Source organism: Dryobates pubescens, chromosome 4, assembly GCF_014839835.1.
Source record: "Dryobates pubescens isolate bDryPub1 chromosome 4, bDryPub1.pri, whole genome shotgun sequence".
In the NCBI taxonomy this organism is placed as follows: domain Eukaryota; kingdom Metazoa; phylum Chordata; class Aves; order Piciformes; family Picidae; genus Dryobates; species Dryobates pubescens.
In genome coordinates, this window is record NC_071615.1 from 44,198,638 (window position 1) to 44,223,336 (window position 24,699).

The 24,699-nt window shown below is 43.2% G+C and overlaps 2 protein-coding genes across 2 annotated transcripts in view; one reads left to right on the forward strand and one right to left on the reverse strand.

Moving 5' to 3' along the window:
• The window catches only part of TAX1BP1 (Tax1 binding protein 1), a 56,532-nt gene extending 36,451 nt beyond the window's left edge, over nt 1–20,081 (forward strand). The window contains exons 11-18 of the mRNA XM_054161203.1: nt 612–705; nt 1,733–1,851; nt 3,070–3,195; nt 5,306–5,377; nt 8,659–8,833; nt 10,082–10,230; nt 18,370–18,455; nt 19,170–20,081. Coding sequence (XP_054017178.1) covers nt 612–705; nt 1,733–1,851; nt 3,070–3,195; nt 5,306–5,377; nt 8,659–8,833; nt 10,082–10,230; nt 18,370–18,455; nt 19,170–19,371 — 1,023 coding nt within the window. The 3' untranslated portion in view covers nt 19,372–20,081. The remainder of the gene's footprint in view (nt 1–611; nt 706–1,732; nt 1,852–3,069; nt 3,196–5,305; nt 5,378–8,658; nt 8,834–10,081; nt 10,231–18,369; nt 18,456–19,169) is intronic.
• A 3,859-nt stretch (nt 20,082–23,940) lies between these two features.
• Nucleotides 23,941–24,699, reverse strand: part of JAZF1 (JAZF zinc finger 1) — a 195,372-nt gene continuing 194,613 nt past the window's right edge. The window contains exon 5 of the mRNA XM_054161204.1: nt 23,941–24,202. Within this exon, the coding sequence (XP_054017179.1) occupies nt 24,026–24,202 (177 nt within the window). The 3' untranslated portion in view covers nt 23,941–24,025. The remainder of the gene's footprint in view (nt 24,203–24,699) is intronic.

The window sequence follows — 24,699 nt, forward strand, 5'->3', positions numbered from 1 at the left end:
GTGAGCACTGGCAACATGTACAAATGTGAATACATAAGAACAGACTTAAGCAGTTCTGGAGCAGTGGGGTGGTTATGGAGCTTTGATCCACAGATTACTTCAGAAAGTTGTCTTCTCATCCAGAAGGTCAATGGTGAATGAGGTGTCATATCAGAATGCCTGTGGCTTTTCCTTAAAAGTCTTTCACACCTTTGGTTATGTTGTGTGTTGGGTCACAAACACCAGAGTTGGCTACTTTGGCACCAGGAGTCCAGCGCTCGTTAGTAGCAGAGACTCCATTTTCAAATGGAATATTAGAGTGAAGTTAACAGATCTAAGTGTAAGTGACCCTCTAGAAAATGAGATTATTTTTTTTTCCTATTAATTTGCTCAGAAGTTACTGTTCCTAGGGTGTAGAGGAACTTTTTAAAGTAAGATTATAAAAATGATAGACTGAGGCAATTTCAGCGTTGGTAGAATTAAATGTGTTTGTGTATTTATTATTGCCTCCTGTTTTAATGAGCAATTCCATCTAGTCCATCTTTGGAGGAGATAATAGTGCAAGTACACATTACTTTGTGCTTTGACTTTCATTTAATTCAATGCCAAACCACAATTTCCTTTTCACAAAGAAAATTGCAGGGCATCAGCAGAAACCAACAGATGCATCTAACACTGAGACAGCTACTGCCATCGTTACAGACAAAAAGTTGTCGGCATGTCCAGGTATCAACAGCTTAAATTTTGTCTATTAGTATCGACCTGAAAGTATGTGAAGCAGTCCCTGCTTGTACTTCCAATATAAAATAGGTTCTGTTTTAAAGCAATGATCAGAAATGAGAAAATTCATCTGAAAATCTTGTGTCCTCTATAAATAACCTCATGAATCTCTCTTTGAAACACATCAATTGGTACTTGTTAATGCCAGTAGGACTGAGCTCTCTTAATTTCTGCTGTGTAGTTAACACAGAGCTGGTTTTGCAAGATGATAAACAGTTCATTTAAAAGGGGGGGGAAGAAATCTTCCCCAAATTTGCCAATTGTGTGTGGCAGCATGGTAATTTTGTAGTTATGTTATAGTGACTATCTACTGTAGCATTCTGCTGTAAAATCAAATCCATTTGAAAAGTTCTGATCATGTGGTGGTAAGATCAAAACTATAGAGTATTCATGATTACAGGCAGTAGTGGTTTATTAGAAAATGTTTTGAGAGGTGACAGTGTTTATGCACTATAAAATTCCTACAAAACTAATCATCTAAACCATAAACATAATGGGATAAAACGAAGCCTGGTTTATTAGTCAATTTAAATTGATAAATGCCCCTAAATGCATTCTTTCTGTAGGGCTGTAATTGTAATTTCTGTCAGTTTGCTTCTGTCTTAGCTAAATGCAAGTAAAATCCCAGCAAGCTCATGATGTGATGAGATGTAATGTTTTTAAGGAAAACTAGTATCTAGCATGATACCATAATGTATATATTCTGGTGTTTTCCTTTCATGGGATCTATGGGGAGAGATGTCCTTATGATCTTCTTCACTGTGCAAAAGAACTGAACACAGACATGCCAATGACTGCTGATCTTGTATTTCCCTAGCCACATGATGCTGATTGTCTGACTAATTATTTGCTCGGATACCATGGAGTAGTCTGCTCCTGTCAAATTCAGCCTCTCATCTCTCTTACAAAAGCTTTATTTATGGAACAACAACCAAAAAAATCAATATTCTTGTTTTTTCTTCAATGTTCACAGTTAGCCCCATTTCATCTGACATAGTTTCGGAATTCATGGTAAAGGAGCAAGTACGAGAAATGAATAAAGAAATTGCTGAGAAAACAGAGAAGTATAAGAAATGCAAGCAGATGTTGGCAGTAAGTAAATGGCTGCTTCAGAAAGCCAAATAGAAAATAGCTACAGGTGCTAAGTCTTAAAGCCTCAAAGGCCACCCAGCTGAGTTACCTTCCTTGTTTGTGTGATATGCTGCAGTTACAGTAGAAATCTGAATGTTTGAAAAGATTAAGTCAGCTCTTGATCACCTGTGGTGTTAGAAAGTCCAGCTGGGGTCTCCTCAGGAAAACCCAGGTGTAGTGAAACAAATGAGCAAAGCTACTCCTCTTCCTGTGCTTAAGATTTTGAATATTCAACCTCCCCCTCCACCCTCAATTATATGTTATGTCTGTTTGCTTTTATAAACCAAATACAGCATGTTGCTATATGCCAGCTGATGTCTGGAACAAGCATATAGGCTGTTCAAATATTATTCTTCCAAATATGACTGTCCTGGACTTTTACAGTGTTTTGATGTCCAGGTGGGTGCTACATACTAGCTTGGGGCTCAGTCGTACATGAAGTCATACATGTATGGACCAAAGTTGACACCAGTATTGCTGCAGCCACAATAGCAATGCCCTTCAAATATATGTGTCAGTCCCAACTCAATATTCATTTAAGCAGTTTGGATATATGAATAATGATGAAGTATTGCATCAGTGATGCTGGTGACAAGTTGACTGTTGTAGAATTGTTCAAGAAGTGCTTTCTGCATGTTGCCTTTTTTTCTGTTTATCTTGTTTCTCTGATTAATCACAGTAAGATGCATTTCATTCTGATGTTCTCTCCAGGATGTAACAACTGTTGTGTAATTCCACTCATTACCCTGTGTATGGAAGGGCTTAGCTAATTCTTCTGTAGTGATGCTTGAGGAAAGCTTTGCCTTTTGACCTTCTGGATGAAAGATACATTTGGGTTGTAAAAGTTGCATGGGAGAAGTTTTCTGTTGAAGTGAAACACTTGATAAATCATGATTACAGTGTAGTATTAGGATACAAAGAAACTGGAAACTGTGAAGCTAAGAGGAATATCATCTTGTTGAAAACTTGGGCAAGAAAAAAATTGTATTGAAGATAATCTATGCAGTGGTCAGTGGACCTGTGCTGCTCTTAGTCTTGAGTCAGGCTTGCTTCCTTGGGGAAGCCCTTTGTAACTGGTCTTGTTCTGAAAACTTGGAGTTACAGAGTGTCCTTGTTGGGGATAGGAGGGAAAAATCTCTTAATTGTAAATATTTCATACTATGCTACAAACTGCTTTAGGAGGAGAAGATGAAATGCAGTGTTTATGCTGATGAACTAGCCAAACTGGAGCTGAAGTGGAAAGAACAAGTGAAAATCAATGAGAGTATAAAATTACAGCTGGCAGCAATGGAGGATCAGTATAAAGTAAGTTACAGATTTTGTTCATGAAAGCAATATCCTGTTCTTAACATGGTTGCTTATTTCTAGTAATGGGAGTAATGGAGTAATCTTGTATCACAGGGGAAAACAGGCTAGTTTTCTAACTTCCTGTTGCTTAATGTAATATTAACAGGAATATTGATTGCCATATTTGTCTAAAATACTGCTTGCTGCATTACCAATGTGGTAATGTCTAATGCATTTTATCTGAATTAGCTAGAGATACACAGGATGAATGCCTGGATGCATTCCTGTGTGATCTGGTGTAGGTGATCCTGCACTGGCAGGGGTGTTGGACAGAATGATGTTTTGAGGTCCCTTCCAGCCCCTGTGATTGAGTGATACATTCCTTTTAAAGTTATGATAAAATTACTATCATTTGGAAGGTCTCAACTATAGTCTTGGTAAAGAGTCATGCAACATGCTCACCAAAGTCTTTGAGGTTCTGTGATACTAATACTGCTGAAGTGAGTTTTTAGGTCAACAAGGATGAGATGAAGGGCTGTAAGAAGGGCTTTTATGCTTGTTCTCAGTCTAGTGATAGTGCAGTTGACAGGATAGGATGTTCTTCCCACTTTTGCCTTTTGGGATGAACAGAGATTAAATTGAGCTGTAACTATATCAGCTCTGATAGGAGCTGATTTAGTAATTTCTATTAGAAATTACAGCAGTTAATAAAATCTGAATTACTCTGCAGCTCTTTGTAGCATTCTGTGACTGTCATTTTTCAACACTTTTCAAAGCTCTGTTTCAGTTTCATAAGATTCATGAATCTGTCCAACTTGTTTAATCTTACTGATTAGAAGTGATCAGTTTATGTGCATAATTTAATGTGAAATGAGTTTGTGTTTTTAACTTCTCAACAGCAGGAGTAAGAAAGAACTGATTCCAAAATTGAAAGCATTTTGACAGCAATTCAAAACTTACTATCATTCAGGAGGGTGCAGGTGGTGAAGGAAAAGCATTTCTCCTCAGGTGGTAGATTTCTCTCTGACCTAAGCTAGAGAGGGAATTTTGAAGTTGAAAACAATTGATAGGTGACTCTGTGGAGCATTGAGGTTACATGCTGGAAAAACAAATGGAAGAGGCAGTCTCCAAAGAAACTTGGATCCAAATAAAATAGCCCTTTGCAGAGGAAGATTATTTAAATCATCTGTTTGAAGCAAGGAGGAGTCCCTGAAGAATTGTGTAATGTGTCAGTCTAGTACTGGATTAGAGAAAATTTCCATCATTTTCATCATAAGGATGAATTTTAGCACTGACCTTTATTCAGGGTTCTGCATCTGGGTCAGGGCAATCCCAGGCACTGATACAGGCTGGGCAAGGAATGGCTTGAGAGCAGCCCTGAAAAAAAGGAGTTGGGGGTACTGGTGGATGAGAAGCTCAACATGAGCCACCAGTGTACACTTGCAGCCCAGAAAGCTAATCATCCCCTGGGCTGCATCAAGAGAAGCATAGCCAGCAGGTTGAGGGAGGTGATTCTCCCCTTCTACTCCGCTCTGGTGAGACCCCACCTGGAGTACTGTGTCCAGTTCTGAAGCCCCTATTACAAGAGGGATATGGACACACTGGAATGTGTCCAGAGAAGGGCCACAAGGATGATCAGAGGGCTGGAGCTCCTCTCCTATGGAGACAGACTGAGAGAGTTGGGGCTGTTCAGTCTGGAGTCGAGAAGGCTCCAAGGAGACCTTCATGTGGCCTTCCAATATCTGAAGGGGGCTACAAGAAAGCTGGGGAAGGACTTTTAGGATGTCAGGTAGTGATAGGACTAGGGGGAATGGAGCAAAAATAGAAAAGGGTAGATTCAGATTGGATGTTGGGAAGAAGTTTTTCCCCATGAGGGTGGTGAGGCACTGGAACAAGCTGTTCAAGCTGGTGATGGAAGCCTCATGCCTGGTGGGTTTTGAAGCCGGGCTGGATGTGGCTGTGAGCAACCTGCTGTACTGTGAGGTGTCCCTGCCCACGGCAGGGGGGTTGGAACTAGATCCTCCTTGAGGTCCCTTCCAACCCTAACGATGCTATGATTTTCACAATATAACATGCAGGGAAAGAGTTCCATTACTAATACAGAAACCTGAAACTTGTTTTCATAAAGGTTCAGCTGGCAGAAAAAGAGAGACGAATAAAGGAGCTGGCATCACAGTTTGAACTCTTTACCAGTGAGAAGGTACTGTCCCATTTCTTGTTATGTTTTGTACATTAACACATAGGAGGTACTTTGGTTTGAGGAACTGCAGTTTATTTTGGAGAATTGTTGAGAACTGTCTTTTAAACATAGTTCTCTGTATTTAGCTTAAAATGGAAGTTCTGTTAATAATACTAATGATTTTTTTAAGAATACATATAATAGACCAACTTAGAAGAACTGACTCATCCTAGAACAATAAATGACAATATTGTCAAAGGCTATTTTCTACATGAAATCTAACCAAAATATTACTGTGTCAGAATTTCTTTGTTCCTAGAATTCTTTGTCTAGAATCCTATTTCATCCAGGATCTAAAATAATTGTTTCTCTTTGCAGGTAGGGATTACTCTGTGTGAATTAGTAATCTGAGATTGCAGCTAGCTGTACAGTTCAGAGAACAGAGGAATTCCTGTGTTCTCCCCCCACCTTCTATCAGCAACACCACTGTTTTTCTACAAGTTTTCAGCCTCCTTCCTGCTTTACTCTTCGTATCTCTTAGTGAAAGAAATTCATCCCTCTTGTGTGTAGAGGCTGATAACCAGTTTAGTACATGTGCTGCTGGGCCAAATAAAATTCTTTTTGAGCTCATGCTGCAGCCTTTTTGCTCTCTGAGGGAACATCAATTGGAAGAAAAATCTTGCAGGAATTTAATTTCTTGGAGACAGTCTCTGCCCTTGATACTTTAAGGAATTACTTGCTGTCAGGCAGCACAATTAGTAAACCTTAGTCCCTTGGGAATCCTGGCATAACACATGAATGCTACATGCCTAGCATGACATTTTATTTATCAGCACTTGTTAGATTTTTTTGCTTTTATCCAGGGGTGCCCTGTAACTAGAGATGTAGAAATCTCAGCAGTATAGTTGCCAAATTTGTCATGATGTGTGCATCATGAGGAGGGACAGGGATCTACTCGAGAGAGTCCAACGGAGGGCTACGAGGATGATTAGGGGTCTGGAGCACTGCCTTATGAGGAGAGGCTGAGAGCCCTGGGGAGTTTGGAGAAGAGAAGACTGAGAGGGGATTTAATCAATGTTTAAATCTCTGAGGGCTGGGTGTTAAGAGGAGGGGAAAGGCTCTTCTCAGTTGCACCCTGTGATAGGACAAGGGGCAATGGATGTAAACTACAGCACAGGAAGTTCCACCTCAACGTGAGGAAGAACTTCACTGTAAGGGTCATGGAGCACTGGAACAGGCTCCCAAGAGAGGCTCCTTCTATGGAGCCTTTCAAGACCCATCTGGATGCATTCCTGTGTGACCTGTGCTAGATTCTACGGTCCTGCTCCGGCAGGGGGGGGGTTGGACTCGATCTTCAGAGGTCCCTCCCAGCCCCTAACATCCTGTCATGCAACCAGATCATTTGACACCGGCAGTTCTCTGCTTGTAATAGTAAAAGCAGCTTGAAATGTGACAGCAGTGACTTCTGTAAAATACAACTGGAAAAGTCTTTCTCAGGAAATAAAAACAAACACAGGCAATACTCCAGTTTTTAAATGATGTTTAGAAAACAGACTTCTGCCTTTAAGAACTCGCTGCCAAATCAAATTCATTATGATTATTAAGCCAGACATTCTGAAATATTAATGCTGATGTTCTCATGTTGGAAGTACCTCTAAGGTATTATAAACTAATAAGGTTAATATAAATTAATAAGGTTAATTAAGCTAGGTTTTGATGAAAAGTGGAATGACAAAATGTCTTTACATTTGTTGGGCTTGTTCAAAATACTTAAACCCAGTATGAGCAGATACTTAGGAATGAAACATCTTTCAGATGAAGCCAGCTAAGTGTTCTGTAAAAAAAATTCTAGGTTCTCATAGTTAAATACTAACTTTTAAAAATGGAGATGTGGTTATCTTAACAGAGCTCACACTTTTCTAATTCAGAGGAAACCAAAGTTGAGTTTTGAGGAATCTCTCTTAGCTGGAGGGAGTAGTTTGAAACACAGGAGGCGAACAACTGTACTAATCATGTATGGAGCTTACAAAGCCTTGCAGCTTTGTCTACTAAATTTATAGGTATTTACACTGCAGAGAAGAATCAAAAGTGCCTTGCTAGACTGAAACCATGATTTAAAAGGCTAAGCACAGTAGAGTAAACAGCTTTTCAATTTATGCTCCATTATCAGTGTTTGTTTATAAATGTCACCAAACATAGCATGCTAAAGATGTTCATTTACTGTCTCTTCAAAGCTATAAAATGACTTGGTTTCTATTTTATTTACATACTTAGAGCTTTTGAATTTTTTTAACTTCTTTTTTTACTTGGTCTCTGCCCTTGCTATCTAACTTCTGACTAAAGGTATTTTACAGCACCTTTTTACAGTTACTTTGATCTACATTCTGTTTCAATCTTCTCTAATGCTAAAACTGAAGTAGTAATGGCATTGTCTCTCATTCTCAACTGCTTCCATATTGCAGAAGAAATTGATTTTCAAAAAGGAAAATCTTAACTTTACTGGAAAGTAATTGTTCCTGCTTTGTACTGAGGAAAGAGGAATTACTTAGCTTTTACATGCTTACTAAAAGTTTTAAGTTGTAATCCTAGCCATTTCAATCATGTACAATTTAATCTATAAATCTAAAGTGACACTAGCATAGAATCATAGAATGTTCCAGGCTGGAAGGGACCTCCAAAGGTCATCCAGTCTGACCTCCCTGCAGTCAACAGGGACATCCCCAACTAGATCAGGCTGCCCAGGGCCTTGTCAAGCCTCACCTTGAATATGTCCAGGGAAGGGGCCTCAGTGAACTCCCTAGGCAACCTGTTCCAGTATTCCACCACCCTCATAGGGAAGAACTTGTTCCTAACATCCAATAGTTCTGTATCATCTCCATAAGAGAGTACTTTACTTAGAGGGTGCTAGACAGAAATTGTCTTGTCCTGTACTAGAAAGAAAAAGAAGATAAATGCTACAGCCAGAGCTCCAAAAAAAGGTAATTTTCTGTAAGCTGCTTTACCATTTGTAGATACCACTCTACTATATAAAGTAGGTGAAGATGCAAAGGAAGGATAAGGATGAGTTAGAATTCTGCTCATTAAATTCATGGAAGGCAAATGGTTTTTCACAAGAAGCATAACAACCTTAGAAATCTGTGCATGAAATTCAGTGTCTGGTGTGTTTGCCACTAGGCCAAGGGGAAACGAGTGGGAAGGCTCGGGGGCTGTGTTTTTAAAAACAAATCAAATATTCCATGAAAAATACCAAACTCTGCTAGGGCTCCATAGGTTAATTGCATTTTGAATTTTGCACTGTTCAGGAACTTTGTAGGACCCCAGGAAGTCAAGCTGGGAGGCTGATGGAAGGACAGGTTTCACAACAGTCACTGCATTTCCGCAACCCTTATTCGGAGGAAACTGGGCCAGTTCCTGCAGTGCCAAGCAGACTACCAGTACTGCAGTATGGAAACCCTTATGCAATTCAGGAGAGAAGAGGTAAATAGATCCCACTCCTCCCATCCTGTCCCCCAATATAATTTCTTTCTCACTGCTTCCAAAGTAAAGATACAGATACAAATACAGATGAAGTACCAACAGTCTTTGGTGTAGTGGGTCGAATTAGATTCCCCCCCAGTCACTTTTTCTTTTTGCAATCTGCCTCAGAGAGCAAATCTCACCACACTCAGAACTGGGGAGGAACAAATGGAATTGGATTTACAAAAGAAACTAACTGTAGCAGTGCAAAAGGCAATAAACAAGTACAGCGTGTATTTACGTGTGTGTGTATATATGTATCATAGTATCAGTCAGGGTTGGAAGGGACCACAAGGATCAGCTAGTTCCAACCCCCCTGCCATGGGCAGGGACACCCCACACTAGATCAGGCTGGCCAGAGCCTCATCCAGCCTGGTCTTCAACACCTCCAGGGATGGCGCCCCAACCACCTCCCTGGACAACCCATTCCAGGGCTTCATCACTCTTATGGGGAAGAACTTCCTCCTCACCTCCAGCCTGAATCTCCCCATCTCCAGCTTCGTTCCATTCCCCCTAGTCCTATCACTACCTGATATCCTGAGAAGTCCCTCCCCAGCCTTGTAGGCCCCCTTAAGATACTGGAAGGCCACAATTAGGTCACTGTGTGTGTGTCTATGTAACAGCAGCAGCACAGGACCCTCCTGTTCCTTCGATTCAGCTTTGTCCCCTCTTGGGGACAATGGGTCTCAAGACAGCTATGCAAACCACACATGCTAGCTCGGCCACCCCGCCCTGTACCTTGATGAAAATCAAAACAGAGAAACCACCAAGGTGGGAAGGGGAGGATAGCACAGCCTGAATCCCAGCAGCAAAGAGAGCAGACTAATGCTGCAAGATGCCAGGATTTCAGTACACCAATGGAATTAGGTTAACCTGTCTATTGTTACCATTCTTTATCCAATCCCTTCCATTATTTATCTTTGACTCAAAAGTCTCCAGAATTTTCCCAATTGCAACTAGTACCTAAGCTAGGGACTAGCTCAAAACACTACAACTGATGTAGAGCACCTTAATGTTGATGGATGAGAATCAATGAGATGCTTTTATTTTATTGCATTAGTGTTTGAAAGAAACCCCTTTTGAAAAGGATTCTTTCTGTTGTTGTTGGTTCCATTGGCTGGAAAACGTGTGGGAGGTATTTTTGTTTGGTACAAGGTAGCACATCTGTCATCTCAAAATACAAACAAAGGTGCTCTGATTCTTCTTCAGATGGAGCAGATGGCGCTTTTAATCCTGATGAGATCCAAAGGCCCCCTGTTAGAACTTCCTTTTGGGAGCTAGAAGATGATGTGGTGTGTAGTCAGCCCTCACGCAATCTTAGCCGGCCTGATGGTTTAGAAGATCCTGAGGATAACAACGTAAGATACCTCTTTAATTATCTTTATTCCTTGATGTGTTTATTGATACATCCTCAAGAGCTGCAGTATCTGCTAAGCCTGATTTATTGTTATGTAAATCCAGAATTGCTTATATTTTTATTCTTCTCCCCCCCCCCCCCCCTTTCCCTGAACTGTGCTTGAGGTCAATATTGCTTTCAGGGACAAAACCACGCATCAGTCGATAATACTCTGCTTGCTCCCCTAGTCTCTTGAGTTACTGACAGCTTGTTTTGGTGTTAGGACTGTAGCTGCTTAATCTTGTTAAATAGTAAAATAGAGAAATGTAAGTAACATCAACTCATTCTGCTCTTTCTGTCTTATGTGGTAGAATGAGGGCTAAAAATCTACCTATGTCGTACTCGGCTGTCATTTGCGTGCAGGAACTACATGGTAACAGAAGAATTAAGGGTCCTGAGACCATTACTTCAGTTACATGTTGAATGGGAAATTTGTGTCAAGATACTTTAATGTATTAATGCTTTGTTCTAGCTTTTGCAAATCTCCTTTGAATAGTTCCTCTCTGGAATAGTTCCTGTCAGACATGTAGTTGGGAGAGCTAATTGAGCTGATTAAACTGGACGGGGTGGATTCTCGCTGATTTCTTTTGTTGTAGGGCTTTTTGTTTTAAGTGGAAACTGGTTGGCTTTTCTTTTTAGTACAGCTACCTTGCAGATTGCACTAGGAAAAAACTGGCTTCTGTAAGCAGCTGGACTGTAGGTCTTCATTTGAACAGGAACAGACTTATTGCTCTTTCTCATTCTAAGTACTCTTGCACCTTCAAAAATATTAAACAAGAAACACCTTTCTGCAAAGTCCTGTGCTCTTTGCAAGTACAGTGGTATCATGACCTGTTTCTCATTTAGTCTAGTTTGCCACATTTAATTGCTATTAACCTTTGCAGAAACTGATCAGTGTTCAGACAGGTATGATTTTAGCCCTGGTGCTCAGCACCTATAATGGAGAAAAATGTATTTCTCCCTCCTGCCTTTTGCCCTCAGTGTCCATTACTGTGAATAATTAGAGAACCTGTCAGAACTTCTGCAGCCTGTTCAAGCTGCAGAATGTGAGCTTAATGCTGTTGCCCGCCTTGGCTTCACATATTGCGTTTCTAATCTGCTCATTCTTGGTGTAGGTATGCTGTCTGACAAGCCTCTTCTCTTCTCTAGTCACCTGCTTCAGTTTAATTAGCAGGGTGTTCATTCTGATCTATCTGCTTTGCCCTCTTGCAAACCCAAGAGAAACAGTGCTAGAGTCTTGTGCTCATTTGCTGACACAGCTTAGATTTCTGTAATGAGATGGAATACAAAAGTTCAGCTTGAGAAAAGGTGCCTTTAAATCAAGTAATGTATGTCTTCATAGTTTTTACTTTCAAATGAGAATCAGCTGCTTGCTTCTGCCAAAGATAGGCTGTATGTCTAGTTTACAAATTTACATGCAAACAAGTATCACCAAGGTTGGAAGAGACCTCAAAGATCATCAAGTCCAACCTGTTACCACAGACCTCATGACTAAACCATGGCACCAAGTGCCACATCCAATCCCCTCTTGAACACCTCCAGGGACGGTGACTCCACCACCTCCCTGGGCAGCACATTCCAATGGCAAACGACTCTCTCTGTGAAGAACTTTCTCCTCACCTCCAGCCTAAACTTCCCCTGGTGCAGCTTGAGACTGTGTCCTCTTGTTCTGGTGCTGGTTGCTTGAGAGAAGAGACCAACTCCCTCCTGGCTACAACCACCCTTTAGGTAGTTGTAGACAGCAATGAGGTCTCCCCTGAGCCTCTTCTTCTCCAGCTCCCTCAGCCTCTCCTCGTAGGGCTTGTGCTCAAGGCCTCTCAAGTAGTACCAAGAACCCTCTGGAGACACATACCAATATCTCAAAGGTAAAACAGCTCTAAAGAAGCATTTAAAGAATAATCAGGGAAAATGGATGTCATCTACCTGGATTTCTGATAGGTGTCCTTAGCCTTTGACACAGTCCCCCAAAACCTCCTTCTTTCTAAATTGCATGGACTGTTCAGAGGATAAGGATGGCACTTGGCTTGGGGCAATCCTCTCCATCAACACAGGCTGGGGAATGCAGGGATTTGAGAGCAGCCCTGCAGGAGGACTTGGGTGTCCTAGCTGGTGAAAAGCTGAATACAAGCTTGGAAGTGTGTCCCTAGAAAGCCAAGCACAGCCTGGGCTGTATAAAAAGAACCATTGCCAGGAGACTGAAGGAAGTAGATGAGGGGAGGGCTTTTTGTCTTTTATTGAAAAAGGTATATAACTCAGTGTACCTTGTCTGTGATACACTGAAAAAGTCATGTTTCTGTTCTGTAAATAGCTTACTGTTAGGGATCAGCCATAGTTTTCTTCATCAGCAGAAAGGTTCTTCTCCACCTCTCTTCCCAGTGAAGGAAAACTAAGCCTGTTGAGCTCATGTGGCTGCCATCATGTGTAATTTTCAGTAATATACCTCAAAAATCTGAGACAGCCTTGGATGATCTGCCTGCCTCTCACAAGGAGGAGCTGTGCATCTTTTGATTACATTAATAGATGAGAGGTATGGAGCAAGGTAGGAACTACCCTTTTGGCTGGCAGTGGCCGTTATCTTGAGTAGCAGTATAAGGTCACCTTACGGTGACGATCCTGCTGGACTGAAACTTTTGCTGCCTTCCCTAGCTTCAGTTACTCTTGAGTTGTAGACCAAGGATGCATCTGCAAACACGATCACTTTCTGTTCAATGTTGCTGCTGTATTTCAGTTTTGTTTGACCCAGAACTTTGTTCCTTGGCAATGGGCACTTCCCAAGGAAAAATCAGAGATTGTCATGAAAAACCATCCATTTGGTATGACTCTGCAGAACTCTTCACAGCTTTGGATTTTGGAGCTCTTAGGGCAATTAAACCCTAATTTCTGAGAGGGGTAGGCTGGTCTGTGTTAACCATGAGCATGCAAACAGTGGTGATTTTGTGTAGGGTAGCTGACTTGCCACAAGGCCCTGCCGTCATCTCCTCTGCACTAACTTTCCATTTGCTCATGTTCCCATAACTGACCAAAATGGACTCATTTGGAGCAACTAATTTCTAGCAGCAGATTTGTTTATGGACCTCTCCCATACACAACATACACACATACATGTGTGTATATATATATAAATATATTTCTTTAATGCTAAATTGTGAGGTTTAGAAATGTAGTCCAGATTACAGTTGGCAGTAAGCCCGGAGTAACTATCCTGAGACTCTTGAACAATGCTGTTAGTCACAGTAAATTTGTGGGGGATGGAGAGTGCAACTTTTGGCAGTTGACAAACTGATGTTTTCTCAGATGAATCCAAAATGGCTTTTTTTTTTCCCCTAGCAAAAAAACAACCCTCTACACTTCATCAGCCTGGTCTTTCCCTGGCAGCCAATTACTATCTTTTGTATAGGACAGGCGTAAAAGGGGACAATTGGCATGCAGGTATGTTCTGGGGAAAGCAGACTGCCTGCAGAGAGGGAGAGAGGAGGTCTAAACCCCCACAGCAAAGCTGAAATAGAGAGAAAGCATCTGTATTCTTTTCTCCACTTCACCTGCACTGTAGGTCTATTGTTAAATGATGGCCATCTGTAGCTGCATGTTAGAATGAGCTATAGAAGCTGGAGCTGGGGATTGCTCAGGCCTTGCTTCTAATTTCTGTTTGGCAATCTTGGAACTGCTCCCAATTTGAGTGATGAAAGCAGCACTTTGGTTAGCTTGGTAACTTTGGTTTTGGTAAAGCTGGGTGAGTTGTGCTTAGTTCTGACAGCTAACTGGGCTTCTTCCTCTTCTAGTGACAACCTCCCTCCCCTTTCTTACCATGCTTTATTGGCTAATCCTGTGGGTGTCTGTACAGTTCCTGTAGTCTGTGGAACTCACTGTGGCAGTTTTAGAGTCAGAGCTGCAGTCCAGTGGTCATAGTGATGTTACAGGCATCCTTTATAATTCCTTTACTTAATTATCCAAGCTTCAGCATTTAGAAGGCCTGGCACATCACCACAGTGCCAACCTCTGTGTACACTATCTCAGGCTATCATAAGGACCTGAGGCCACATCTTAGCTGTGTGTTACGTTGCTGCAGGGCACTGAAGAGGTCTTGGACTAAGTGTGTGCAGCCATGTCCTAGTCATGAGTCTGAAGTGCAAGGAAGCTGCCTCTGGGTCTGCATGACAGGCAGATTAAATGGCCTTTTACTCAAAATACAGAGTATGGGCATCCTTCCAAATGACTTGGATGACTGGACCACAGGGTCTTGTGAGTAAGCCTAGATGCCTGTGCTGAAAATACAGTGTAGCCTGAGCCACTGAGGCCTGGCCTCCCAGCAGTTACTCTCAGACTCTGTGTCTAAAGCAGCCTTTGTTAACCTTCTCACTTTGGCTCACTTGAGGGAGCTGGAGAAGAGGAGGCTCAGGGGAGACCTCATTGCTGTCTACAACTACCTGAAGGGTGGTTGTAGCCAGGAGGGAGTTGGTCTCTTCTCTCAAGCAACCAGCACCAGAACAAGAGGACACAGTCTCAAGCTGCACCAGGGGAAGTTTAGGCTGGAGGTGAGGAGAAAGTTCTTCCCAGAGAGTTGTTAGCCATTGGAATGTGCTGCCCAGGGAGGTGGTGGAGTCACCGTCCCTGGAGGTGCTCAAGAGGGGACTGGATGTGGCACTTGGTGCCATGGTCTAGTAGTCATGAGGTGTTGGGTGACAGGTTGGACTTGATCTTGGAGGTCTTTTCCAACCTTGTTGTTTCTATGGTTCTAAGCTTCTGCTGGCACAGCTGATGTAAATGGCTGGAGCAGGGCACTGGTAAGATCACTGCCACTTGAATGATGAGTCTGAAGAACACATCTCAGTGCATTTCAGTGTTTGAGTAACACCTGCATGAAGACCAAGAGCTTTCCTTTTCTGATAGGGAGACTAAAATTTCTGTGGTATCCTAACATTTGTATGGAAGATGGATTACTTCAGGAATGATGAGTTCTGTTCTGTCCAGCTGGGCATTCAGGTCAGCACTGTCTTTCAGGTCTGTGTAAAGTTGGGGCTTATTGAAGCCATCAGTAATTCAGAATGGGCCCCACCTGTGTTGTCTTAGCCACATCATTTAGGTTAGAGCCTTCTGTGCCCAGTCAATACTTACCATTGGTAAATCCTGAGTCCTTACTCAACTGAAATTAATCACCCTTAACATAATGACTAACCTGTTCATTTGTCCCAGCAAAGCCTACCTAAGGAGTTTGAGGCTGAAGGGCCCTTTCACCAGAGCAGTACCTCACCCACCTTGTCATTTGTAACCAAGTATTAGTAAGTGCTGTAACAAAACTGCCACATGTTCAAGTAGAAACTGAGTGATAAAGAACTAGAAGGAAGTATTTTCTAAGGGTTTAGATGTGACTTAGGGCTGTGCTTGTAGTGAAACTACTTTTCATTTTTAAAGATGCATGCATAGGTGAGTCCTGGTGTGCTTACAGTCTGCTATTGCAGTATCACAGTACAGAAGAGATTGGAAGGGACCTCCAGAGATCAAGTCCAACCCCCCTCCTAAAGCAGGGTCACTTAGGGTAGTCTGCACAGGAGTGCATCCAGGTGGGTCTTGAAAGTCTCCAGAGGAGACTCCACAACCTCTCTGGGCAGCCTGTTCCAGGGCTCTGTCACCCTCACTGTAGAGATGTTTTTCCTCATGTCGAGGTGAAATCTTCTATGTTCAAGCTTGAAGCTGTTATTCTTTGTCTTATTAGTGTACACCACTGAAAAGAGCTTGGTCCCCTCCACTTGACACCCACCCCTCAGGTATTGATAGACATTGATCAGATCCCCTGTCTTCTCAAGACTAAACAGCTGCAGGGATTTCAGCCTCTCTTCATGGGGAGATGCAGTATTCAGCGAATTTGCCCTGTGTTTGGTACTCTGAGCTGTGGCATTTTAGTGCAAGAGTACTTCAAATAGTTTTCCTTCTGTAGTGCATTCATCCCATCTCTTTTGTGACAAAAGGAACCAATAATGGTTTAAGACCCATGTGCCTTTTTTACTGGAGGTGCAAAGCAAGCAAGTTAGACCAGAGAAATATGTCTGTTGCTAGCATCTGTCACAGCAAGCCCCACTCTGCTTAATGGCAAGGTTAAATGGTGGAAACTAAACAGCTGTTGTCAGAAGGAAAATATTAAGGGAATCTTCCTGTCCTGCCCTGTTTCCATTAGCTCTGCATAAGGACAAAGTCTGCTAGCCCCAAAATGAGATATGTTTGAATGTGCACATTTAGTTATCTGTGTAAAACGTGGAGCATGTGTGCTGTTAGGCATTGTCCTGTGCACAGCCACTTTCGAGGGTCAGCTGCATCTTAATTCTTGTGTGCAAGGTGGTTTTGAGATGAAATGGAAAATGACCTAGGAGTTGGAGCTCAAAACCCTTGCTGAATGTGCCTGTCTTCCCAGCCTGAAATGCATGGGGGTTGTGCTGCTAGTTAGTATCATAGTATCAGTCAGGGTTGGAAGGGACCACAAGGATCATCTAGTCCCAACCCCCCTGCTATGGGCAGGGGCACCCCACACTGAATCAGGCTGGCCAGAGCCTCATCCAGCCTGGTCTTAAACACCTCCAGGGACGGCGCCCCAACCACCTCCCTGGACAACCCATTCCAGGGCTTCACCACTCTCATGGTGAAGAACTTCCTCCTCAGGTCCAGCCTGAATGTCCCCACCTCCAGCTTCATTCCATTCCCCCTAGTCCTATCACTACCTGATATCCTGAGAAGTTACAGAGCAGAGCCAAGATGCTGGATAATAAATAGTTTGGATTTACAAACATGGTGCTCTTTCTCCTCCTTCAATTCACTCACCTTTTGTGTTGTTTTCTTCCCCTAATTATGTTTATGTCACTGTCTTTATTTAAATCTTGATTTGTAATAATATACTCACAGAATAAAAAGACCAACAACCTCATACCCTGCAGAACATAAGTGCCCTGACCCCTGGCTTCTCAGAAGGGGCTTCTTAGAATCCAGGCCTGGTAGATGTTCATTTTCCTGCATGGGGATGTCCCATTGCAGGCAGATTTGCTTCTTTCGTGTGAAGTGAGGAGCAGCGTACTCCCTGGCGGCCAACCTGTCGTCTTAACCTGATGGAAGCTCTGAGGCAAACCTGATTGTCCTCATCAGTGCCTGCTGCAGCTCTTGCTGTGCTGTTAGTGTGGCTGAAGGGAGAGCAGGGCTTGCTGAGCTGCTGAGAGGTTGCAGCCGGACAGGCTGGGTTGGCTGCTGTGCCAGAGCAGCGGGGAAGGCACGACGAGCCTGGCTGCTGGGAGCAGCCAAGGCAGATCACTCACAGCTGCCTGCTGGAGAGGCAAGCATGAGAGGCACTCAGTATCATAGAATCATAGAATTGTGAGGGTTGGAAGGAACCTCAGGGATTATCTAGTTACAACCCCCCAGCCATGGGCAGGGACACCTCACCAGGTTGCTCAGAGCCACATCCAGCCTGGCCATAAACACCTCCAGGGATGAGGCTTATACAGCCTCCCTGGGCAACCTGTTCCAGCGTCTCACCACCCTCATGGGGAAGAATTCCTTCCTAACATCCAGTCTGAATCTACCCATTTCTAGTTTTGATTGATTCCCCCTAGTCCTATCACTACCTGACACCCTTTTCCTCCCTGCTGCAGGGTGAACTGGCAATTGAAGTCTGGCATTGACATTCTGTTGTCTAGAATTTGTTTGGGTTGTAGCTCTCGATGGAATACTGCAGTACTGTTTGGGTTTGCAGCCTAGCGGCCCCCATTCAGCTTAACACAGGTTTGCCTGTTCTGCCTCAGCCCCCAGGCAGTCACATCTCGGGGAGGTGACCCTGCAGACCTGCGTTTCCGCAGTTACTGTGCTGGCAGAAGCCTTCTGGCAGTTCTGGCACAGGTTTCTGCTCTAGGTGCATTGCACAGTCAAAAGGCACTCTGTGTTTTGCTTTTTCATCTTCCTTAACCATGGCTGCCTTCCGTACACCAAAGGAAAACTTAGGCTGCAGAGGTTATAAAACAAAAGGTAAATTTCACCCAGGTTTATGCTTTTACTGCTAAAATGTATTGGGGGCAGGGGAGAGTGTTTTCCAGGGGGTGTGACTTCAAATACTTTATTCTTTTGCTAGGATGATGACAACACCGTACCTTCTGCTCCTGATCCACCAAGTCTCCTCTTGCATGAACGGGGACCAGGCTTCTGCTTCGATTCCAGGTAAAATGTTACCTTTTATTGGTCTTTGATGGAATGGGGAGATTGCTCTACAACTGCACTTCTTTACTGAAGGCTGGGAGTGGAGAAGAACTAAGAGGCGTTTCCAGTGAACGGCTGGTTTGCAGTTAACTACTGGAGAGTGTGCCCTTAGACTGGGCAGATTTGTGCTGCACCTTGTTTTGATGGAATGTGGACAGTTTCTTTAGTAAATGAATGAATAACTTTTGTTTCCTTCCCCTCTATTTCCAGCCTAATTGTGAACCTAACTTAGGGCTTTTATAAAGTGTTATGTTTGCTAAGAGCAAACCTTTATGATCAGGGAGAGTGGTTTCCCCTGAAACTGCTTGGCCATTAAGACGTTCAATAGATTTGTGTTCAGCGGTAGCTGGAACGATGTCAAACGCCAGGTTCTGCTGGAATTCCTGTGTGAAACTGCCTTAACCCTACCCAGCACTTCAGCACAGACCTTTAAATTAACTGCATAGAATCATAGAATGGTCTTAGGGTGGAAGGGACCTCTAAAGTCTGGCCTCCCCAAGGGACATCTCCAACCAGACCAGGCTGGCCAGGGCCTTGCTTAGATAAGAAGTCTGCTCAAACTGAGCAGTGCAGTCAAGTTCTTCAGGTAAGGGCAGCAGGACCCTACTTGTGTATTCATTCTGGAATAACAGATGAAATATGTTCTTTTCTCTTTCTCTGTGCCTCCTGGTGAAGCTTTGACGTGCACAAGAAGTGCCCCCTCTGCGATGTGATGTTTCCACCTAACTACGATCAGAGCAAGTTTGAGGAGCACGTGGAGAGCCACTGGAAGGTGTGCCCCATGTGCAGCGAGCAGTTCCCACCGGACTACGATCAGCAAGGCTTCGAGCGGCACGTTCAGACGCACTTTGACCAGAATGTATTAAATTTTGATTAAACACTTTGGGGTGTAGCTCAAGACCCTCCCAACTCTGAGCAGTCCACCTACGGAACAAAAGCAGTGCAGCTTCTCTGTAACCATGCAAACTTCTAACTCAAAGCTACTAATGTACTCACGGGAGCTGTGATCAATTGTGGCCATAAGCTGCTGCTGGGCTCTCTTCTCTCCCTATCTAACATCATACTAAAAGCCCCCACGAAACGCTCACTGTGTTGTGTGTGTAGCTATCAGTTCCCTTACTTAGTGGAATTTGCAAGAACACAGGAATGACCTAGCCTCAGCAAAATGGGAGCAGCTTCATGGTGCTCTCCAGCTACATTAAAAAAGCCCTCCCCAAAACACCTGTGGGTTCCCTCGATAACCAGGGCGCGATTGAAAATGTAACAAACAGATGTTCCTCCTAGCAAATCTGTGCAGTTTTTCTTTCAGTAACAGTTAAATCAGAAAGTTCTGTTACTTGCCCTATTAAAGTATAGTTTTCTAGTACCTTTCTGAAGCATAGGTGCACGTAGGGTGACATTACATGCTTGCAACAAAAGGAATGGCAGATAGTTCAGTTTTACGTTCAGGCCGTTGGCCTTAAGAGATAACTCTACAGTTAAGAACATTATACCTCGGGGCAGTATTTTTGAGTTTTAAAGTGCTGTGCTTTAAATGCCTACAAGTAATTTGTTTTAACACATAAATAAATAATTGTTCTGTTGCAGTTGCATTCGGTAGGAAAAACGTTGTTACGACGTTTTCACAGCAGCGACTTGTGTTCCTTTTGGCTTTAGGGCTCTTAAAACCTTCTGCGTCTTCGCTTACCTCACGTCTTTTTCTTTCCAGTAGGTAACAATTGTGTATACCTAAACATTTTATATTTACTTTAACTGTATGAAGTAAATTTGCTTTCCACTTGTTGTACAGTAGTCCTGGTACATTAAAAGCAAAATCATCCGTGGAGTCAGTGGGTCTTTTTTTCCCCCCCCCTGAGATAAAACAGAGTTTAGGCTTTACATGCTTGGGTAAATGATGTTTCGGCTTTGTATGCCAAAGAAGCTGTTGCTCACAGCTGTTTATGTTCTTTGTTTGAGAGGAACTTGAAGGTTTTGAGTTGTCTCTGTTTGCAGCTCTCTCATGAACGTGTGCAATACCCTTATGAAAAGCTGTCTGATATAAATTCAGTGTTGGACGTGGTCCTGACTTCTCCTGGCAGGCTTGCTTACCATCTGCAACAGGAAGTTGTCATCCACACAGTCCAGAAACTTCCTGGGCTGCCCCCTTTCTGCTGTGGTGTACTTCCAGCAGACATCTGGTAAGTTGAAGCCCCCCATGAGAACAAGGTCTAGAGAATCTCCAAGTTGTTGAAAGAACATGTCATCAGCGTCTTTATCCTGGCTGGGTGGTCTGTAGCAGACTCCCACCATGATACCAGCCTTGTTGGTCTTCTCCTTCATCCTTATCCATAGACATTCCACTCCTTAACAATGCTACCCCTCCACCTCTCTTTCCTTGCCTGTCCCTTCTAAAGAGCCTGTAGCCATCCATTGCACCACTTCAACCGTGAGTCACCCCACCCCGTTTCTGTGATGGCAATGCTATCTTGGGTCTCTTGGGGTACAATAGTTTCTAATTGCTGCTAGCTCCCCACACTCCATGCATTGGTCTATAAGCATTTCAGAGAGGGATTTAAGCCATTAGTTTTCCCCCTTGCTATCTGACCATTCCCAGCCACTTCCCAGGTTACTGTCCTGTTTGAGTCCTGTGTTTTTATTGTCACATATAGCACTGTTATCCACTTCCTGTGGGACAGCAGGTTGAGAGTTGTTCTTAGGCTTCTCTCTAGTGAGTTTTGTCTCCTTCCCCTTTCAAGCCTAGTTTAAAGTTGGCAAGGATTCTTTTCCCCCCTTTTAGAGAAAGGTGTACTCCACACAGGCAGGAGACCCTCAAAACCAGGGAGTTGTCCCAGCTGCACGTAGGGACAGTGCAGCTTTGTGCATTCATGGTGTAGTGCTCCAAGCTGCTCCAGTTGCTTACTGCATAGAGTTTGATGATGGCAAAGTAAAATACACAAACACAAAACAGGCCAAGAACTTAACTCTCTAGGTTAGTAACGAGTTCAGAGCAGCCTGTTTAGGTCAGAGGCAGTTTATTTTAAATGTGATTTGATTTACATTTATAAGCAGCTTTCTCGACAGGAATTCTTTAAGTCGTCTTCAGTTCTAAAACAAACCTCTGTCACTTTCAAACTTAAAGTACTTTGTCCCCAACAAAACATATGAAAATATAATTTAAAGCACACTTTTCACAGACACAGTACAATACATTCACTATACACAGTATAACAAAATAGTCCCATCTTTACCTGTTGAATAATACTGTCACAATGAATAGGTAAATAGAAACTGGAATTTCGTGTTTATAGTTGAAAGGAATTTACATGCAACAATGACGTTTTACGACTGTTTAGCTGTTGAATGAACTTACCCAGCCTGTGGTTTAGTTTCTTGCACTAGGAGCAGAGCCAGAATGTATCTGTTGGCCAGATCTGTCGCCAAAACTGCAGAAGGTGGGAAGTGGCCACCTGGGGCCCTGCGTGTACCAGCAGGTCTCATGTCTGGATCATCCTTTAAACCTGGCTGATGGCACTGCGCAGTGCAAGTGCTGTCACCTCTCTAGGATTTGAAACACTGATTCCTTCAATAAGCTTCCACACTAGGGTGATTCCCAAGTGTTTTAATGAGGCTTTTACTCTGCTGGAGAATAGCTAATTGTCATCCTTACAAAGTTTTTGTTAAAGCTTTAGGGGAAAAAGAAAATAAGAGGGAAAGCTCAGTCCTCCCATATTTGAGCTTTCTTTTGCACTTAACAGGAACTAAGCAAAGGCGATGACTGTGTTCAACACGGTGAGTTCCTCCCTAACCCTCACTGTAAGACCTGTTTTGGGGCTGGGGCAGGGCGAGGGGTGCCCGAGTCCACCCCTGGCCAGCTGAACTCCAAGAATAGCACTTGTGAGAGAAGAACGCTCAAGGCAGGATGGCAAGCAACAAATGTTCAGGTATGGTCCAGACACGAAGCGCTCTCATGTTGGCTTTTGTTTGCAAAGTCAGTCTCTGACCACCTGCTGCAAGAAGCACTTAATCTTCAGTAAGGCTCATATGTCATGGTTCAGCAAAAGTAACGGTAAAGCTAAACAGACACTTCCAAATGGAATGCGGTGACCTACAATGAGAAGCAAAAGAAGAAACACAACAACAGCAACCAAAAAAAAAAAAAAGGCACAAAGGGAAAAAAATAATCTCCAACTAACTCCAATGACCGTGAGGGAGAGGCAGTAGAAACTCCCTTAGCACAAATAACGGACCTCCTCTTAATTTTTATTTGCAACCACAGGCACATGGCTCCTAGGGCAGTTGCAAGGATTGGCAACACATAAAAACATTAAATCTGTTGGCAATAGAGAACTACAAAGTGCTTTAAAAAACTTCATCCGAGATGAAGGTAATGGTTTTTCTCTCTCACACACACATAAATTTGCACTTAAGTATTTCCAAGTGTCTTTCTAAGAGATAGTTCCTGGGGGGGGGGGTGTGGGGGGTGTGTTAAATATTTTGTTGGGACTGGGTGGGATGTGTTGGTCCTCAAAAGTCTGCTTGGGCGTGAAGGGAACAGGACATCTTGCCGCGAAGGGAACAGGACATCTTGCCGCGAAGGAAAGCAGCGGTGATGTCTGACGCTTAAAAGTGATTGTTTACTGATTCCAAGGGCTGCGTTTTCAGCATTCCAAGAGGGAGGAATAAAAAAACAACCCAAAAAAAAAAAGAGGAGGAGGAGGGAAAAAAAAACCACAACACCACCACCCCACCAAAAACCCCAAACATAAAAGATTTTGCAAGATACTATAAAATACAGCAAGCACACCTTTTTTTTTTTTGTTGTTTTGTTTTTTTTGTAAGGTATGTTATTTAAGTATGAAAATATTTTTAGCATATTATTATTATTATTATGTTAAACATTCTTTTTCTTATTTATATTTCCCCCTTACCTAAAAGACTTGCTACTCCACTGCTAACTCCGTTAATGTAAGGCATGTTAACTATCCTTGGACGAGGGTGGGATCGTTTTGGTTTTGCACACAACATTGACAGATGCATTGAAAGTTGGCATCATCGCGTTACAATCGGGAAAGGGTGTCAGTGCCAAGCTCTCCTCCTCCGGCCCCCCTCTCTCTGTCTCTCTCTCTCTTCAGGACAACTAAATCTGTGATGCTGCCCCCCTCCCCCCCTCCCCCCCACCCCCTTTGTTTTGGAGACAAAAAGTGTTCTGAAGAACCCCCAGCTTGTATAGCACCTTATCTCAAAGTAATGCAAATGGGTACGATGATTACATGTGCAAATGTACAAAATCATTACCTCTACAAAGATACATCATTCCAAAATTACAGAAAAACCTTAAAGCATGCATTTTAACTCTGCTGTTTTCTTCTTGTCTTCCTTTTGTTTCGAAGGCAGAGGGTTGCTGAATGCTTCCCCCTGCAGAAGGAGAAAAAAAACCCCAAAACAAACAAAAAAAGAAATAAAAAACCAAACCCAAACCAAACCAAAGGTGGCTGTTCTCAAAATCAGCAACTGCTGGTGAGGATTTCTTGGCACATTTGTGACCAGCATGTTTATTGCTGCATCTTCCTGATAATCTCAGCAGACACGGGGGGGTGGAAATTGATTGTGTGGTGCCGCAGGCCCTGAGCTGTCTTGTAACTCTTTCCACAGCGACACTTGAAGGGTTTGCGTACGCGGATCTGCGTCCTGTGGCCGTTCTTGGCGTGGTACTTGATGCCGTTCACATTCTGTCAGGGAGAGAGCAAAGGGTTAGTGCTCAGGTGCTCCGCTCATAGCTTCCAGTGAGGAGCTGAAAACAGATTGAAAGGTGTGGGCAAACAAGCTGCTGGGGGCTCTGGAAAGGGTGAGTGCCGAGAGGCTGGAGCCAGGCTCTGCTCGGTGGTGCCCAATGACAGCACAAGGGGCAGTGGTGGAAGTTGAGGCATAGGAAGTTTCACGTAAATATGAGGAAAAGTTTTTTCCCTGTGAGGGTGACAGAGCACTGGAACAGGCTGCCCAGGGGGTTGTGGAGTCTCCCTCTCTGGAGATACTCAAAACTCACTTGGATGTGTTCCTGTGTGATCCTGCTCTGGCAGGGGGGTTGGACTAGATGATGATCTTTTGAGGTCCCTTCCAGCCCCTGAAATTCTGTGCTCCTCTGATCTCTTGTGCTTCCAAGATATGAGGTGGGACAAGTTGTCATGTATGAAACAAACCTACCTGGGTAATGCTGATTTGTATCTCC